Here is an 18,393-nt window from a genome sequence, read left to right as displayed (position 1 = left end):
CTTTTTGAAATGCAAATCACACTCATAAAGTTGTTGTTTTTTACTTTCTAAATGTTAAAATCGTTGTCATTAATTATTTGACACTACAGTTTTTAACGATAAATAAATAAGTAAAGATTGGTCTTTGATAGCTAAGTTCATTCCTAAATTAGTTTGAGGTTTAAAAAGTAAATAATTTAGGTAGTTTGAGTTTATAGGCAACCTTAGGAAAATATATCAGGATTTATTTTTATAATAAAAAAATCAACTGCACGTTTTATTACAAATTTTAAAGTTTGACTGTTTGAGGGATAAAATGGTAATTCTAAAAGTATAAAGTGTATTTCTAAATAAGTAAATAAAGCTTAGGGGCAAAGGTAAACTGTCTCTATAAATAAAACCCTCGCGGCTCTGCTTTCTTCTCCATCTCATGCACACACCTTTTCTCCTCTGTTCCACCTCGAACGCTTGGAGCACTGCTTCAGTCTCAGCCATGGTGGTCTTGGCCAACCCTGCGCTCGATGCCATCCCCATCCTCAGCTCTCCCAAGCCGTGCGCTTGCTTCTCCACCGTCCCCGTCGTGGACCTCTCTATGCCCGGCGCCGCGGAGGCCCTCGTGAGGGCCTGCGACGACTTCGGCTTCTTCAAGATCGCCGGCCACGGCATTCCCATGGAGCTCATGCAGAAGTTGGAGGCGGAGGCGCTCCGGTTCTTCCACTTTCCGCAGGCCGACAAGGAGAAGACCCGCCCGGCCGACCCTTTCGGCTACGGCAACAAGCAGATTGGACCCAATGGGGACATCGGCTGGGTGGAGTACCTTCTCTTTGCCGTCACGGCGGATCCCTCGGCTTACACTTATATGGACTGCTCTTTCCGGTGAGCTTCAGCACCTACTTGTACTCAAAATAGTTTAATCGTCATCGTGATTGGCATATTTATACCAACAATCTCATGCTCTGTTTCAGCTCTGCTTTGCTGGATTTCATGCTTTCTGTGAGGAAGCTGGCTCGTGAGGTTCTGGAATTAATGGCGGAGGGATTAAAGCTCGAGAAAAGAGAGTTTTTCAGTAATCTAGTGCTGGGAGACGGGAGTGATGGAATCTTCAGGCTGAACCACTACCCCAAGTTTCCTCTTCTGGAGAAGTTCAACTGCAGCTTGACGGGGTTCGGCGAGCACACGGATCCACAACTGATATCGATCTTGAGGTCGAACAACAGCGCCGGGCTACAGATTTCACTCAGGGACGGAAGCTGGGTCTCAGTGCCGCCGGACAGCGAGTCCTTCTTCATCAACGTCGGCGATACTCTTCAAGTAATCAATCAAAGTTAATGAGAAAATTAAAGCATGCAAGAGCGTTTACAAGTTTTCACGATTAATTAATGGATAATCCTGCAGGTGTTGACGAATGGGAGGTTCAAGAGCGTGAGACACAGAGTGTTGGCCAACGGGTCGAAGCCGAGGATATCGATGATCTACTTCTTTGGGGCTGCGCCTACTGAAAAGATTGCGCCATTGGAAGAGTTGATGGGGGAGGGAGAACGGAGCAAGTACAGGGAGTTCACGTGGAGCGAGTACAAGAAGGGTGCCTACAAGACAAGGCTAGGAGACTACAGGTTGGGCCAGTTCGAGAAGTAGGGAGGGGAAGGAGAAGGAGAGGAGGATTCTTTCATTGATGGGTGATTCCACAGATGAAGGGTCAACACTGCTCGACTTTTGGGGTGGTCAAAGACAACAATCTCTCTCTCTCTCTCTCTCTCTCTCTCGTAGTCTAGCTAGCTAGTCAGCTAAGTTGGAGAAGAATTGTTATTTGTAAGCAGTGTGTTTAATTAACAGGATCATTGTAGATATATAAATAGTTGCAACACCTCATAAATTAATCCGGGTGTTTAGTGTGATAGTAAATTTCCCTTTAACATGCATGTGATCAGAGCTGTTTAATCTGTTCTGTCCTCGATCGTGTATATGTTTTGTGATGTTTATTTATTTTGCCTATTTACTCTCCTCTGTTATCTTTGCACCCTGCTCTCGCCGACATCTCTTACTAGATACACCATCAAGCTCGATCTCTCCCACTAATCTAGTTACCTTGTCTAGGAAGCCTAAGGTATCTATCTCCCTTCTATTTGATTCAATGCACCCTCCTCCCCCTTTTCTCTCTCTCTCTCTCTCTCTCTCTCTCTCTCTCTCTACTTTGTTATGTCTTCTCATCTCTAATAGTCTAATGTTCTTGTCTCACCTTTAATTCTCCCTTTTTGCCTTTACTTGGTTGTCCCCTCTTTTTCGATTTTGTCATTTTTTTTCTCCTTTTGCCTTGACCTCATCTCAATAATTATTAGTGAGTCATCAATTTTCATGTGTTGTTGGTCGACTTAGAGACATTAATGTCCATTGCTACCTCTTTATATATATATATATATATATATATATATATATATATATATATATATATATATATATATATATATATATATATATATATAAAGAATTAGGTAACTAATTTTGATGAAATTTAAAATTAAATTAAGTTAATATATTTTTTTCTTTCCACTGAAAATAATTTTAAAGTTTATTAATAATTTTCAACACATCAATTAAGGATTTAGAGTTCAAAATTCAATTGCACTGTATTATTATGATTTTTTTTATTAATTAATCAATGATCGATTTAGAGTTTGAGATTCAACAGTGATGTATTATTAGAAATTTTTCTCATTAATCAATCGAGGATCTTAACTCAACTGCGATGTATTATTGAGAATTTTTCTCATTAATCAATTAAAAATTTAACTCTGTAAGAGCTTCTATAAATATCTTGGATCGTTGATGTTAAAAGACATATTTTCTCAGCTTTTTGACTAAGATCAAATATGATATTAAATTAATTTTTTATAAGGGAGAGTTTGTTACAATAACTTGCTACTGAGATTTTCAAACGTCACCCTAGCATTATTACATAGATCTAGCGTAGCTTTTAAAGTATAATATTTGTTCTTACAGTATAACTTAATTTTTTTTTGTAAATACCTCTAGAGATATATAAAATTAAAGTAATGATACACAGAGGGAAAAAATATGAGAAAAAAATTTAAGGATAGAGTCTATCATTTTTATTTTGATGGGTCTCATCATTTTACGTGTCTATTCCTGTTTTTTTTTAAAAAAAATTTCTCTGTATATTATTTTTCATAAAATTATAAAGCATAGAGTGGTCACGTTCCACACACACGTATAAATATATATAACATAAAGTTATCTTGGGCAACTTTTGTATGTTATAGGGTACATAAGTTGGATTATAATATTAAGTAAAAATAAATTTAAAACGAATTTTTTTTTCCAGATGCTTACCGAGTGTACGGTATAAGATGTGCGGATAAATATAAAGGTTGATATCTTATTAATACATAGATATCCACCATTTGGAAGTAAAGGTAAATACCGAGAAAACTTCGATTGTTCTTCGCCCTTATCATCTATGGAACTTCTATTTAGAAAGGGACATGTCACATCAATGGAATTATGAATTCTATGGGAGAAACCCCTGTGGTTTCTAATATAGGCTCCTTTATTATTGCCCACCTAATCTAACTTGAAATTAATGTCGACAATTAATAGACGATTATTATTTTTTTTCTATTTATAATTAATCTAAGAACTGATAGAGATGACTCGGGGAATACGACTACTAACGTTATCTTATCCTCGCGAGGAGGATCAGTTCAACATCTAATTTTCCTTACCGAATTAGGATATTTACTAGATTACGTGACGGCCTTGATATATATAGATCCCGAGTTGACTTGCCTCGCAACGTTGCGGCTCTAAAGATTAACCATTGTTATATGATCATTTTGTTTTACTAGATTGTCTGATATTTCAATCATCATGCGAAGATTAATAGAATTAGAATATTAGTGTTGATGTCTAAATATATTTATCTTCTTCGTTGCGCTATTTGTAGTCTCGTTTAAGGGTTGTGGATTGTGGGCACAAGACTAGAGAGGCAATCAATATTATCGAAGGTAATAGGTAGAAACATCTCACATCCAAACAGTACCGATTCTTGGCCATCCACATCGCAATAATTAGTGGTGGTCACGGTGGGCTTCACGCCATGCCGTGCACCGCCCTTTCACGCCGTCGTCGTCAGTACTGTTGTCGCTGCCCGTCGACGAATCCAAAGAGAGAAAGCAGGCATAACATTCAAAGTGCATACGTAGAAAACTTCAATCCCCAGCGGACTCACCGCGCCCGCACTCCACCCGTTCGACGAATTGACACAGCGGCCCCACCTTTTTTCCTTTCGACCGCCGCTGCTCGTGAACTAGCCAACAGCGACGGCTTCTTCGCTCTTCGACTGCACGTTCCTGTCGCTTTTGCTTGCTGCTTTTGATTTCTCACTTGTTGGTTGAAGAAACCACGAGGCCGGCGACGCCGCACAGAGGAATATGCACACCGAGATAGGGGTTATGGGACCCTCCTTGTGTGTCAAACATTCCTTCTTAATGATAATTACAAGCTTTTGGAAATGGAAAGGAACCGAGTGACACTGAAGTAAATGACTGCAACATCACAAGATTCGTGTGATGCTTCTTCTACTATCTTCTATTCTGACATCTACAAAATGTCTTTTTACTAGAAGGGCCAAGGTGGCTCCCGCGCCACTTTTTTTTTAATAGGCTAGATAAATTTGATCCAAATCATTAGCAATATCCCCATCGATCTAAGCAGAGGAGGAGATAACTCAAGTATTTGAATGAGATTATAAGGAGAGAATAGTGTTCAATTAGATTGGTTGCTTAAGCTGACAGAAATTCTTAACCTTGGAAAACAAATTAAGAATGCGAAATTAGAAAAGGTTAACTGGCGATTTATAGCACAATGAAAAAGCTAAAACGAGTTCAACAGTCAAAGTTCATGTTGTCAGCTGAATAAACAAAGATGTGCTGGAATGGTTAAAGATCAAACCACCCTCGTGCTCCTATTTTCATGGGTAATTTTTTAGTGGATCAGCCGTTTTTCCAGATCTTGCATCAGACCAGGCTTTGGCAATCGTCCGCTTCATCTCATCATCGCCTTCTTCATACATGTTCTGAAAATATATTAAAATCACTATCCGAGTTTGAATACAACAACTCAGAGGGCAATAGAGAAGCATAGAGGATAGATAGATCACCTTCATCAAATCCATAATTCCTGCCATCGGATCTTTCTCTTGGCCAAGATTTGGCTTAAGCTGCAAATAGTTCTTGATGTTCTAAGAGAACTATTGGCGAGATGAACAATGCAAACAAGAAAGAGCAAGTATGTAAAAGCCTACAGGTGGAGGGCGACACACTTAAATTTGCAAGATATAACAGAATTAGAATGCAGTATCATTCCATTTATTATCTGTTTGCTCAAGGCCAAATTCTACTACTCTTTTCCAAACATATTTATTTATGCCAACTTCAATATTATGTTCTTCATATAAGGTTTATTTGGCAAGACTACAAATGATACTAGAATGTAGAAACTAAGTTTAGGAAGAATGTAAGAAGCAGTGTACAATATTAATACGCATGAAATTTAACAAAGCAGAATCTATAATTTATGACACTATAAGTACCTTGTCTTCCTTAAAGTGCAGGTCCAGCCAGTTTCCCTTGGAAACTTTGACGAGGGTAACAATAACCTTGGTGGGTTTGACGACCAACTTACACTTGTCAGGCAATATCTCTTTGTTCAATTTTGGAATATAAAATCGATAGTTTTTCTCATGAATATCATGCAATTTGATGTCAACAGACATTGGCTTAAAAATAGCATCCACTTTCTCTTGGTCTGCACCTTCAATAGATATATAAATCTGATGCAAAGCAATTAAGAGAGCAAACTTAAGATTACTATAACCAAGATTTATCTTGAAACAAAAAATCAGTTTAAAGAAAACAAAAGAAAGGTAAAGGAGAAAATAAATAATATTAAACATATACTTCAGCTAGAAAATGTGTTGGGTTATTTATGTGAGAGCTAGTCTGGTGTTACCTTAATCCTGAGTTTCAATCCACGAACAACTTAAAAAATTAAGAATGTAGTCTGAAATAAATATATATAGCCAAATAAGAAATGACAAGAAATGTGAAAAGTTTCCTTCAAAGCTTGCTTACCTTCAGGTTAAGAAATTTGTTTATTTTTGCACATGTACTGCTCTCACAGCACTTTCACTATAAAGCATTGAAAATTTTTGTTCTATGGCGAAACTCAGATCGTTGCTAGAAATATTCAATTTCTCATCCACTAAATGTCTACCCTATAAATCTAGATATGCATACAAGTGGAAGGGGAAAATGTTTATTACTTTACTCCCCCATATCCCTCACTGTAAGAGTTCTTGATGTCTAATGAACAATTTTTCAGTCTATACAAACAGTATAATACACGTGATCAACATTCATGGTAGTTGCAAACTATCAATCAAACAATTGAAAACAAAATCTGAAGTATGTTTGATTTTGGTTTCTTTGTTCGAAGATGAAAATCCAGGTATCGAATCTACTGCCCATATTGAGTATGCTATCCTTTTCACTCCTTCGCTAATCTCAGAATTCAACATGTTATTAGGTTCATAAGTTGTGCCTGATAGTAATATACAAAGGTAGAGTTGCATTAGAAGGTTGTGGCCAGGTTCACACGATTCTGGGTAGAAAGTAGTCAATAGAATACCTACCATAATTCTTAGCAATGATATCGTCTCTGTGATCTAAAATGTTTTCTCTGACGCAATAATGGGATGCTAGTTCCCAACAATAATCTATTGTTTCAATTGAATAAACTTAATGCTAGTTCCTAACAACAATATAGGACTAAATTTCAAGGCTAAAAAGTTACCTTTATCTTGTCATTGTCTTGATCCCAGCTGAACGTTCCAAGAGTGGCATAGCTTCTGTTGACAGCACCAGAATCAAAAGGCGCCTTTTCCACAGAGACTGCAGCCCTCTGTGTTGCCGCAGCTGCAGCAGTCACCGTCGCAAACTACAAAGATAACCCATCGAATAAATGCAACTCAGCACGAAGAGAAAAACAAAAACAAGATGCCATGTCGATCGAACTATCTTGTCTACCTAACAGTAAATGAATACAGAAGTTTCATTTCTCTGTTCAAGAAAAGAAGAATGTACCTTGGCGTCTAGGTCGCGGATCTCGGAGGCGAGGAAGGAGATGACTCGAGGCCTCTTGGCGATGCTCTGGAGATGCCGCAATTCCTCCAAATCCAGCTTCAATTGCTGCTCCTCAGCCATCGTGCACACCTATACTACAGGTTAGACGTCGATCACCGGAGCTCCTATGGATTCTCGAATGCACAGAAGCAGAAAATGAAGGAAAAAGAGCTTGGTATATAGAAGCCGTGGAGGAGAAGGTATCTTCCAGATTTGAGAGTTGTCTTCCATTACTGGAGGAGGGAAGGTTCTCGAACAGGGGTGAAATGTAAGAAAATTTAATACCCATTAATAAATTACAATAGTTATCCATTAATTTTTTTTTTAAAAAAAAATTATCTTTGTGAATTTTGCAATAGATCTATTAAATTTTGTTAATATCACTTCCATATTTTTTTATATATTATTATTATTATTATTTGATAATTTAAATATTTAATTTTTGATTAATTTTAAAAGTAATTGATTCGGTTCCACATAAATTTTTAATTGATCATCAAGATAAATCAAAAAACACTTACAAAAATATATTCAAGCAGTCAAATTTCTTAGGTTTGTCGTCCTACTAGAAGAAAATTACTACCCAGCTCCGCTAGCTCGATCCACTTGGCTCCTCCAACTCAGTCGACCTAGCTCCTCTAGCCCGATCGCACTCAAACCTTTTGGCTTAGCTCCTCTAAACTCCCTCGGCTCGGCTCGGGCCATACACCTCAAAATGTGAGTGGGAAATGTGGAGGCCAAGATAAGTGGAAACTATGGGTCGACTGAGGGTATGGACAAGAAGTGAGGGTCTATGTGACGTGGCAGCCCCACAACTCGAACGTGGATTTTGTGCCTCCTCCTTAGAAAACGTATAAAAGGAGATCTGCTGTGGCGGGCATAGGTATGCACGCATATATTTATCTGAACTCTTCTTCAGCCTTTCATTTCATCTAGCTCTTGTGTTTTGAGTGTTAGAGTGGTCACGTCGAGTTTAACATCAGCGCTCATTTTAACCTCTTGGTAAGTGATGTAGAGACCTCATAGGTTTTCTTCATCACTGGATCGTCAAGAATTCTCACCACTATAGTTGCTCTACATTGACTCATCTGACGGTGATCTTAGACAGGAATAAATTGACATCGTTTGTAGGAAATGTCTGAGCTGGTTCACGAGCTTTTCGAGCGAGTTCAAATAATATTTGATTTGTATTCGATATTATCAAATTCAAGTCGAATTTGAACATGTTCGATAAGGCTTTGAGTGTAATTCCAATTTACAACATTTTGTTCGATTGTTCGTGAACCGTTCGCGAGCTTTTGTTTAATTTTATTATATATTTATTATTTTCTATTATATTATTCAATACATTTATTGTAATGGATTTGAAACTTTGAATCTGATGAGTAACGAGTGGTAATGCTTAATGGGTTAATGATTTATGGATTGGTTAATGGATAATATTTTATATTTATATTATAATTCAATCCTTTTACTAACCTAATCGTTCCACAAAACAAGTGTGAAGGAATTTGGATGACATGGGAAGGTAGCTAGGGGGGTTCTTGGTAGGACATGTGATTGTGCTTCAAGTGTGATTGCGAAGAGTGTTAATGTCACGTCCCGAGGGTATACTTGTTCGTCAAACTAGATAGTACCTCCTAGTGATAATATGAGAAATAACAAATATCAAACCAATAAAAGTCAACACAAACATCCATGTAATATAAAATCACAACTCATAACAAGTGATATGTATATGTATGTCTATACATGCGAACATAAAATTCGACTAAGAAGTACAATCATAAACAAAGGTAGCGGAAAATAAATCAAATGATTCAAAAAGAAATTTGAACTCGAGTAGGACTAGCAGCCAGGACTTCTAAGCGACACGACACATCTTCTATTCGCTAACCTCGAAGTAGAGGAAAAGCAAGGGGTAGCAAGTCCAACAACTCAATGGGTATAAGAAAATAGTGTATTAATAAAATAATGTAAGGAACTCAAAGGATGCAGTCTCAAGTAATAAATACTTACTACAAAAGTAAGAGTACTAACATAAAATCATCTACTAAACAAACCATAACCAACACCTTAACCCTTCACTGACTTGCTCCACCAGGTATAGCCAATAAATCGGGAGTATATATAGTATATCCAAAAACCACCTGTATAAACTCAACATATAACAAGTATATAACAAATATTAACTGTAGGGGAAACGCTCTACCACGAATGGTCCCATGGATAATCAAGGTAAATAACTAATCACTATCCATGAGAGAACGCTCTACCACGAATGGTCTCCTAGGAGGACAGGATGAGGTAGCTATCTAGCTCCCCTATCACTGATTACGAGAGAACGCTCTATCAAGAATGGTCCCGTGGTCAGTTAGTGTATGTAATTAACTAGACACTATCTGTGGAAAAACCTCTCTGCCATGAATGGTCTCGTAGGCAGACAGGATATATGCATGAGCCTAAATAACAACAAGGGTCTAATAAGATACTTGATATCCTATACTACGATATGATCGTCCCAACAATAAATACAACTCAAATCATCTACTAGGGGTCTAGCAGGGTATCCAACATCCTACACTATGGTATGGTAATATTATACATATATAACAAAATCAAACGTGAAGAATAATGAGATTGCATAAATATAAAATGAATAATCTCTAAGGTCAAGCAACAAGCTCAAGAAATAATATGAATAAAGTCAAGGTAAGCAGTAACTATTGTCTAATTAATAAATGACAATAAATAATCATATACTAAGATCAAAGAAACTAAATAGGTCAAAGTAGGAACTATTCACCTCTAATATTGTAGAGTGTCCAAATCATCTTCAAGTTCAATGTCGGCCTCGAGCTCAAGTCGTACAAGTATATGACACGAAGCTGATCTAAGGATCTATAAATCATTTAATCAACGTATTGATTATATTAATCTATTACTACCCAACTCTTTATCATCTAATTAATTAATTTATACAAATTAAGTATGAATATCAAATCAATTAAATTTCATTAATTGATTCATCTTAATTATCTTAATTTGATTAATAACTTTTAGAGTTGTCAGACAGACCAACCCATGGCGGGGCGGGTCGGCCCGTGGCGAGCCAACCATTTGGCGGGGTGGGGCGGGCCAACCCGTCAACTTGGCGGGTTAGAAAATTTTCAACCCAACCCAATCCAAGACAGGTCGCGGGTTTGGCGAGCCAACCCGCGGGCCTATCAATTTTTTTTAAAAAAATAAAAAATGTAGTTCATATCTTCAATGTTTTACTTCAAAAATGTTTCATCAATCAAATATATTCGGAAACATATATTTTAAATATAAATGGACACAAACAAGTACTTATGTTGGATCAAAAGTACTATTTTTATTTTAAAATTATAACAAAGAAAGATAATAAATTAGCATATAAAATTATGCAATGAAGAGGAATAGTAATTAGGACTCCTGGTTGTGCGTTGAGCAGTTTAGATCAGTGGTACCCTGGCTGTGCGTGCGTAAACGAATCAAATAAGAAGGTCATATACTTTTAAGGTCATCTAGTTTGGGTACGTACACCAAACTCTTCATTGTGCATAATGTATGTTTCAGATTTATCCCATAAACGAATCACATAAGAAGGTCATCTACTTTTAAGATTAATCAACTTTAAAGTGTGCATATATATTTCTATAACTTTCGTCTATCACACTCAACTTCACAAGTATGAGTTTTTCCTAATTAGTATTCCTCTCTACGAAGAAGATAATGAAATGCTACAATTTAACCTGTGGTAATCTCGCAGTTGCAACATTGACTACTGATCTAAACTGCTTACATGTGTTTCTCAACTCGCGGGCCAACTCAAGTCCATCGCGGGCCGACTCGCGCGGGTCGCGGGCTTAGACGGGTCGGCCCGCGGCGGATTTGGGTTGATAAAATTTCAACCCAACCCTCTTAAATTGTTTGGCGGAGCGGGCCAACCCGATAGACCCAACCCAAATTAACGGCTCTAATAACTTTAATCATTTAAAATAATCACATAGTTGATTTACAGTTATCAATAAAATTAACAAAGCTATTAATCCAATAAACTCATTATGCCTTAAATGATATTTATCCATTTAATAATGAGTATAATAAATTATTATTCAATTAACTAATCCAATATTAATCAATTTCATCGACTCCTAATTATCATTAACCATGTGATAAATTTAACCCAACTATTAATTTAATTAATCAAAATTAACTAACTAATCAGAACTTTAATTGTCAATTAATCAACCTAATTAAACTATTAATCGAATCGTTACCAAATCTTCTTCTCCGATGACTCAGGGCGGTGGGGGATGATCGACGATCGGCAGCATCGATGGAAGGGTGGACCTTCTTCTTCTCCGGCAGCACGACGACTCAAGACTGCTGGTGGTGGCTGCAACGGTGATGGATAGTGATCCTGCCCGAAAGTCGAGGAGACAGATGCTGGGGATGTGGAGCTCCTACTAACCTACGATGGACTTCGCTCTCGCCTGCAACACAAGCAGCGTCAGTGCCAAGCCAGGGAAGGGATCCCCGACGATGACCCTCCGACGCTCAAGTCAGTCTCAGGCGAGGCAAGAAGCAAAGAACTGCAGCACAACAGTAGAAATCGCGAGAAAAGCATACTTCCGTCGATGCCTGGACCTCCCTTTATATAGGGCTCTTGTAGTGTGTGTGCACGTTTCTCAAAGTGGCCACGCTATCCCAAGCTTTTCTTGAATGGACATGTCAGTAAAGTGTCCCTGACACAGTACCTTAACGGGTCGAGTATATCTCTGAAGTGACAGTAGAAGCTTCCGCCGTACGATCCTCTGTCTGACGATGCCACCCGTCTACGGCACTAACTCCCAAAAGGATGTCGAAGGATATCCTGCTGTGTCTGTTGCTTGACCAAACGAAATGGTCGCTCGACTGAAAGTCCCATGTTCAAGTGTTGTCCGTTGTTGGGCCGAGCGGGATGGTCACTCGGCCGGAAAACGCCGAGCGGTAGAGTCGCTCGGCTAATCAGCCTTGATCCATGTCATCCGTCGTCGCACTAAGCGAAAGAGCCGCTCGGCTTGGCTTCTACACGTCCCTTGAGCCTCGATTTAATTACTTCATGTCGGAGATGGTGGGTCGGTGTTTAACCCCCAGTCGGGCTATGTCCCACCCGACCGGCCAAGACCTTTCGTCTGTCAACCATCTTGACTCTGACCTTTGTTGACCCTCCACCGTGGCAGTGGGGCGGGGCCCCTCCTTATCACCGCATCACAAGCATCTCCTTCAAGTCTAGTCGAAGGAGGTTATAGTCCAACTGACTGGACCATCATGTGCGTAGATTCCCTCCCGATCGACCTTCATCACTGTATAGACTCCGATCAGGATGAACCCGATCGTCGTCGATCGGCCTTCTGAAGTTTGTCGCTCGGTCATAAGCATGCTCTCTCGATCCGATCGGGCGGACAAAGGCTTGTACTTGTAGAACTTTTTCTTCGGGCTATCTCGGGCGAGTGTGGGCTAAGCTGATGTCACTACGATTTCTTGGGAAGCGTGCAAATCCCCTCTCATTAAGGCAGAATAGGTTCTCATGCCTGCCTTAATTGCCGACCCATAGTAGCACGCCACGTGTCACGCCCACAGCCGCCACACGCCTGACGTGACAGGCATTAATTGCGACGTTTGGCGGTATGAATTCAATGGCGAGATCTTGTCCTAGGTTTCCGTGACCTAGATCGGACGGCTCCGGTTGGCCGAGCCTGGGGTATATGAGCCCGCTGCGTCACCGCCTTCTCCACGTTTTCGACGACCTTTGTGTTCCTGTGCATTGTGCTCTCCGGCGATTCCGTACATTGTCCTCCGGCAATCCTTCGTCTCTCCTTTTCCCAGTAAGCTCTCTTTGAGTCACCTTTTCTTCCGGGCATTCTGCTTTTCGCTGTCCCGACGATCTTCCGGTGAACTTTTCATATCTTTTTCAATCGTCTTTCCTCCCTTTTGTGTCTATTTTAGTGATGGTCAGCTCCTCCCAACCGTTGGCCTCCGGACCCTGGTATATCATCATGAAGTCTAGGTTTGACGAGGGCGATGCGGAGGGTCTTAGAAATGCCTTCGAAATTTCGCCTAACCACGAGATTGTTCTACCTTCCACATCCGATCGGTCAAATACCCCGCCGACTGAATGCATCTATCTATTCAGGGGTCATTTCTCCGCCAGTTTGCAGTTCGCTATCTATCCTTTCATTATCACAGTCTGTAAATACTTCTACATCTCCCTCCTTTGAAAATGATCGATCGATGAAAATGTCTCTCCGGCAAAACAACTAGATGAGATGTCCACCCATCTCATTGCTATCCTTAAATGGCCGAGACTGTCATGGTAATGACATCTTAAGATGATATTGTTAGTCATTATAGTTTCACCGTCGTTGATGACACAATTAATTGTCGGAAAGCTCTGCTATGAGCATCAACTAACTACAATAATCATGATGAACTAGAGTTTAATGAATTTAGATTCTTTTTTGATTTTTGACCATAACATCCCATATTATGTTGGATATAAGATTAATCTCCAAAACTAATTTCCAAATTGGTTTCATTATCTCCTGTAGTATTAAAATACTTGATGGAGGAAGAAGAAAGAATGAGGTGTCGAATGTGGATGGAATGCGTGTATTAGATCATTTTGAAAAAATTAGGGCTCCTGAGTTGGACCAACGTACATCAATATTTATTTTAATAGATTTTAAAATTAAATTTTGAAGGGCGTAAAAAATATTTCGTTGTGGTCTGATATTTCTCACGTGAATCCCGTCTAAAGTTGAGACGACATAACCATCCAAATAATATAGTTGGAATATTGGTTGAGTCACGTGAATCCAAATAATATAGAGGATATACTGAATTATCTTCTATATTGATAAAATTATTAGAAGATCTTTAGTCAATACTTAATATTATTTGCAGATAGCGATCAAATTTCTTTGATCCTTGGCATCTCGATGTTCGAAACAGATCTCACGAATATATAAATAGTAAGCTAAATAGTAGAATAATGAAATGAATGAAGAGTGAATATGGTAACGTACCCTGGCCCAAGAGGCGCTCTCCTGGTAGACTGGTTAGTTCGTACTGATGCTGATCGAGTCATCGTGACCCAGAAGAGTAGATGAATATGAACCGGATAAGGAGCAGGATCTGACAGCATGGAGCCGGTTGCGGCAGGGAACCGGAATACGACAGTGGCATACAGGCCGGAACACAATAGCAGTGTGGAGGTCGGAACACCACATATCGGCTCACAGGTCGGGTAGTAACAGTGGCGCGAAGGCCGGAACTGTTGGATCATGACGTTTTGATAGAGGGGGGGGTGAATATCGATTACGAAAAATTCGTCGAAGAGAGTTAAACGCAGCGGATAAATTAAGCAATGTTAACACAGACCAATTTTACTTGGTTCGGAGCCTGTGTCGACTCCTACTCCAAGACCCGCACTCGTTGAGTGCTTTCGGTGGGCAATCATTAGTAATTAGAAATTTATTACAAACTAAGTATAGAAATTGCTAATGAAAATAAATGCAATACCGACAAAGGAATAAATCAGAAAGGAAAAGTGTGTTGTCGGAGCTTCGTTAGCGTCGCAGGAGCGCAGAGTAGCAGAGCAAGCAGTAGAAGATCTTCTTGTCAGTTGTTGTATTGAGCTCCACCCCTGACCCTCCTTTTATATGAGGCTCGGGGCGCCCCGGATCCCTACCAGGCGCCCTGGTGCGACGTGGCAGGTTCAACCAGCGAGCTCCACGTGGCGACGACGCTTTCAGGATAAAATTGCCTCCCGGACGTCCGGACCTCAGAGCGCCCGGATCCCCTCCGGGCACCAAGTTGGGATAGTCTCAACATGCCACCTCTATAACATAATATATTTTATTTTTTTATATTTTAATTATAAAAAAATAATGTATTTATATAACTGCACAAAATGAGTTTTATGGATAATGAGATGAATGATCTTTCATAATTTAATTTTGTCTCATCCCCTAAATTCTTGAGTATATAATATTATTAAAAATCATATTTATGGTGTAGTTGCTCGATGTTATAGAATAAGAATATTATTGGTAAAGAATATAACTATTACTTTTTAAAAATTAAATGAATAAAAAAGTATCTCTTAATTTAGTTCATAGAATAGAAAACAATTTTTATATTAAAAAATAATTTCGACATAAAAAATAATAAATAATTTTGTTTGTCATATTAAAAAATAATAATGTTATATAAATAATTTTGTTCCGTTCATCTTACTTTAACATGCGAACAGAATAAAAAATAGGTTTTTTTATACTCATATTATTGATTTTATTTTAAAATATATTTGACATAAAAAACTGATTACTTTTTCCAAGTGTCTAAGACTATTTTTCGAATTATGCATATCTCAATTTTGATTTAAAAATGCTAGTGATTCAACCTTCTCACTGTCCGAGATTTATTATTATTACTATTATTAAATTTTTTTATTTATTAGCTATTAAGGATATATTAATCTTTTTCTTAGTATTTTAGTCTAATTATATAAACATTGTAGGTAACTTTTCATTAAGTTTGATGATAATAAAAAAACAAATCCTAGTTTTTTTTTCTTTAGATTTATATATGATATTAAAGCCTTCATGTTTTAACAGTTTGATTGAAAAATTATTAATCATATCCACAGCTTTTATGGATAATTTGATAGAAAGAAATGGTGTTTTGTCATGCTGTATTGAGTTTGGTAGATTATATTATTATTATTATTAAGTTTTTCTATTTATTAACTATTAAGGATATATTAGTCTTTTCAAGATATGTAACCTAACTATATAAAAAATTTTGGGTCAAGGTATCTGTACAATTTAATTATTTTGAGTATTATTTATTCTATTACTATACCTAATCGTACATATGCTTTATAAAAACTTAATCCGTATATGTTTAAATAGTTTCAACAGTTCCTTACTTCACAACTCTTTACCATACTAACTTACTCTCAAATAGGTTTATCAACGTCTGATATTTCAAGTATACCTTATCCTTATGGGTTTTGGACTCTGGTGTCTTCCATCATATGTCATCTAATTTATTATCTTTTATTTTTTTTCTCTCAATTTATCTATATCTAGTGTGATTGTTAATGGTACTCTTATACCATTAGTAGGTATTAGTTCAATTATTATGTCTTGTTTATCTTTAGCTGATGCCTATTACATTCAGAGTTTTACTTTAAATCTTGTTTCTATTAGTTAATTATGTGAATATGGATATCTAGTATCTTTTTCTTCATCCAATTCTTATGTTCATAACCCACGATCTCATAAGTTGATTGGGACAAGACGTAAGCAAAGAAGACTCTATGTTTTGGATCAACTCAAAATATCAGATGTTGTAGTTTCGAGTGTGAATTTATCATCTTTTCATTTGAGTCGTGATACTCTCATTTAGGTCATGTTTTAGCATCTTATTTACAGTTTTTATCTTTTACAGGAGTATTAGGACCTTTAAAAAGTTCTGATATTTCTGATTGTGGTGGTTGTAAATTGACCAAATTTTCTACCTTATCATTTTCTAAAAGTCTTTCTTTTTTTCTTTTGCTCCATTTGATCTTATTCATTCTAATGTGTGAGAACCCTCTCCTATTCCTACAAAAGGGAAGTCAAGGTATTATGTTTTATTTATTAATGATTGCACTTGTTACTCTTGGGTTTATTTTATGAAACACAGATCTGATTATCTTACCATTTTCAATAACTTTAGAGCTCTTGTGAAAACTCAGCATTCTAGTATCATAAAGTGATTTCTTTATGATTTGGAAGGTGAATACACTTCAAATCATTTTTCACGTTTACTTGCTTATGATGGTACTATTCATCAAACCTCGTATACAGATACTCCTGAACATAATGAGTGTGGCTGAACAGAAATATAGACATCTTGTTAAAATAACTCATTCATTTTTTATTATCTGTTAGTGTTCCTAGTGTCTTTTAGGAGGAAGCAATCCTTACCGCTACTCACGTAATTAATAAAATTCCAACCTCATACAATTCAAGTTTGTCACCTTTTGAAAAATTGTATAGACATGCTCCTGCCTATTCCTCTTTGCGTGTTTTTTTGTTGTACTTGCTTTGTCCTTCGTCCACATGTCGAGCATAATAAGTTAGTCCCTTGGTCTGCTCTGTGTGACTTTTTAGATTATGATGTTGGTCAAAAAGGATATCTTTGCTTTGATCCCATTAGTTAAAAATTGTATGTCTCTTATCATGATGTGTTTCTTGAGCATATCTCATTCTTTTCTATTCCAGCTAGTTCGCATGATATGAAGTTAGATCTATTTTATATTGATCCTTTTAATACTGACACTGAGAAAGCTTCACCCACGACCCCTACTGATAGCTCAACTGAATCTGGTACTTTGATTCCTGAGATACCCGCTTCACATGCTCCTCCTTCTGCCACTACCCAATCATCTCCTGAGATTGCAGAGAATCCTTCTCTCCACCTTCATCAGTCCACTCATGTTCGTAATCTACTAAACTACTAGATTTTGCTTACTCTTGTTATTCTCGTTCTTTTACTTTATTTGTTGCATCTGTTCATTGTCTTTATGAGTCTGTATCCTATAGAGAAGTTATTCGTAATACATTGGCAGGATGCTATGACTGAGGAACTAACCGCTCTGCATCATACTCATACATCGGATTTGGTATCGTTGCCATCCGAAAAATATATTATTGGTTCTAGTTGGGTATATAAGATCAAAATTAAATCTGATTGATCTATTGAACAATACAAAGCTCGTCTTGTTATTAAAGGTTATTCTTAAGAGTAAGACATGGATTATAAGAAAATATTTGCTCATCTTATAAAAATGACGACTATTAGTACTCTGATTGTTGGTGCTTCTGTTTGTCGATAGAGAATATTTCAGATGGAATATTTTTAAATGGTAATCTTCATGAAAAAGTTTATATGACACCTCTTCTTAGTGATTCACACCAACCTAGTGAAGTTTACAAACTTCATAAAGTGCTTTATGGTCTCAAACAAGCACCTCGCGCTTGGTTTAAGAAGTTCTCTACCATGATTATTTCGTTTGGTTTTCATCCTAGTAATCATGATTCGACATTGTTTGTCAGATGTACAAATACAGATTATATTCTTTTATCGTTATATG

The 18,393-nt window shown here is 37.5% G+C and overlaps 2 protein-coding genes and 1 pseudogene across 2 annotated transcripts; 2 read left to right on the top strand and 1 right to left on the bottom strand.

Annotated features, from left to right (window-relative positions):
• Positions 1 to 389: 389 nt before the first annotated feature.
• LOC122048302 (gibberellin 2-beta-dioxygenase 3-like) lies at positions 390 to 1,919 on the top strand. Its single transcript, XM_042609892.1, has 3 exons — positions 390 to 855; positions 945 to 1,290; positions 1,375 to 1,919. Exons 1-3 carry the CDS (start codon positions 410 to 412, stop codon positions 1,612 to 1,614), a joined length of 1,032 nt encoding a protein of 343 aa, XP_042465826.1. The 5' UTR covers positions 390 to 409; the 3' UTR covers positions 1,615 to 1,919.
• An 895-nt stretch (positions 1,920 to 2,814) lies between these two features.
• On the top strand, positions 2,815 to 2,952 carry LOC121995250 (annotated as a pseudogene).
• A 1,876-nt stretch (positions 2,953 to 4,828) lies between these two features.
• LOC122048293 (calcyclin-binding protein-like) lies at positions 4,829 to 7,420 on the bottom strand. Its single transcript, XM_042609885.1, has 5 exons — positions 7,140 to 7,420; positions 6,850 to 6,993; positions 5,588 to 5,827; positions 5,156 to 5,215; positions 4,829 to 5,071 (listed from the first exon to the last, which is right to left on the bottom strand). Exons 1-5 carry the CDS (start codon positions 7,257 to 7,259, stop codon positions 4,967 to 4,969), a joined length of 669 nt encoding a protein of 222 aa, XP_042465819.1. The 5' UTR covers positions 7,260 to 7,420; the 3' UTR covers positions 4,829 to 4,966.
• Positions 7,421 to 18,393: the final 10,973 nt, after the last annotated feature.

The sequence above is a fragment of the Zingiber officinale genome, chromosome 1B, assembly GCF_018446385.1.
Source record: "Zingiber officinale cultivar Zhangliang chromosome 1B, Zo_v1.1, whole genome shotgun sequence".
Lineage (NCBI taxonomy): Eukaryota > Viridiplantae > Streptophyta > Magnoliopsida > Zingiberales > Zingiberaceae > Zingiber > Zingiber officinale.
This window is presented reverse-complemented; position numbering and strand designations above follow the sequence as displayed.

What these genes read in the sequence shown, in the direction of transcription:
- LOC122048302 (XM_042609892.1), top strand. Translation starts at nt 410, where the DNA reads ATGCACACACCTTTTCTCCTCTGTTCCACCTCGAACGCTTGGAGCACT. An exon ending in TATATGGACTGCTCTTTCCG is followed by an intron (nt 856 to 944) that starts GTGAGCTTCAGC and finishes GCTCTGTTTCAG; the next exon opens with CTCTGCTTTGCTGGATTTCA. An exon ending in ACGTCGGCGATACTCTTCAA is followed by an intron (nt 1,291 to 1,374) that starts GTAATCAATCAA and finishes ATAATCCTGCAG; the next exon opens with GTGTTGACGAATGGGAGGTT.
- LOC122048293 (XM_042609885.1), bottom strand. Translation starts at nt 7,259, where the DNA reads ATGGCTGAGGAGCAGCAATTGAAGCTGGATTTGGAGGAATTGCGGCAT. An exon ending in TCCGCGACCTAGACGCCAAG is followed by an intron (nt 6,994 to 7,139) that starts GTACATTCTTCT and finishes TTATCTTTGTAG; the next exon opens with TTTGCGACGGTGACTGCTGC. An exon ending in TGCACTTTAAGGAAGACAAG is followed by an intron (nt 5,216 to 5,587) that starts GTACTTATAGTG and finishes AACTATTTGCAG; the next exon opens with CTTAAGCCAAATCTTGGCCA.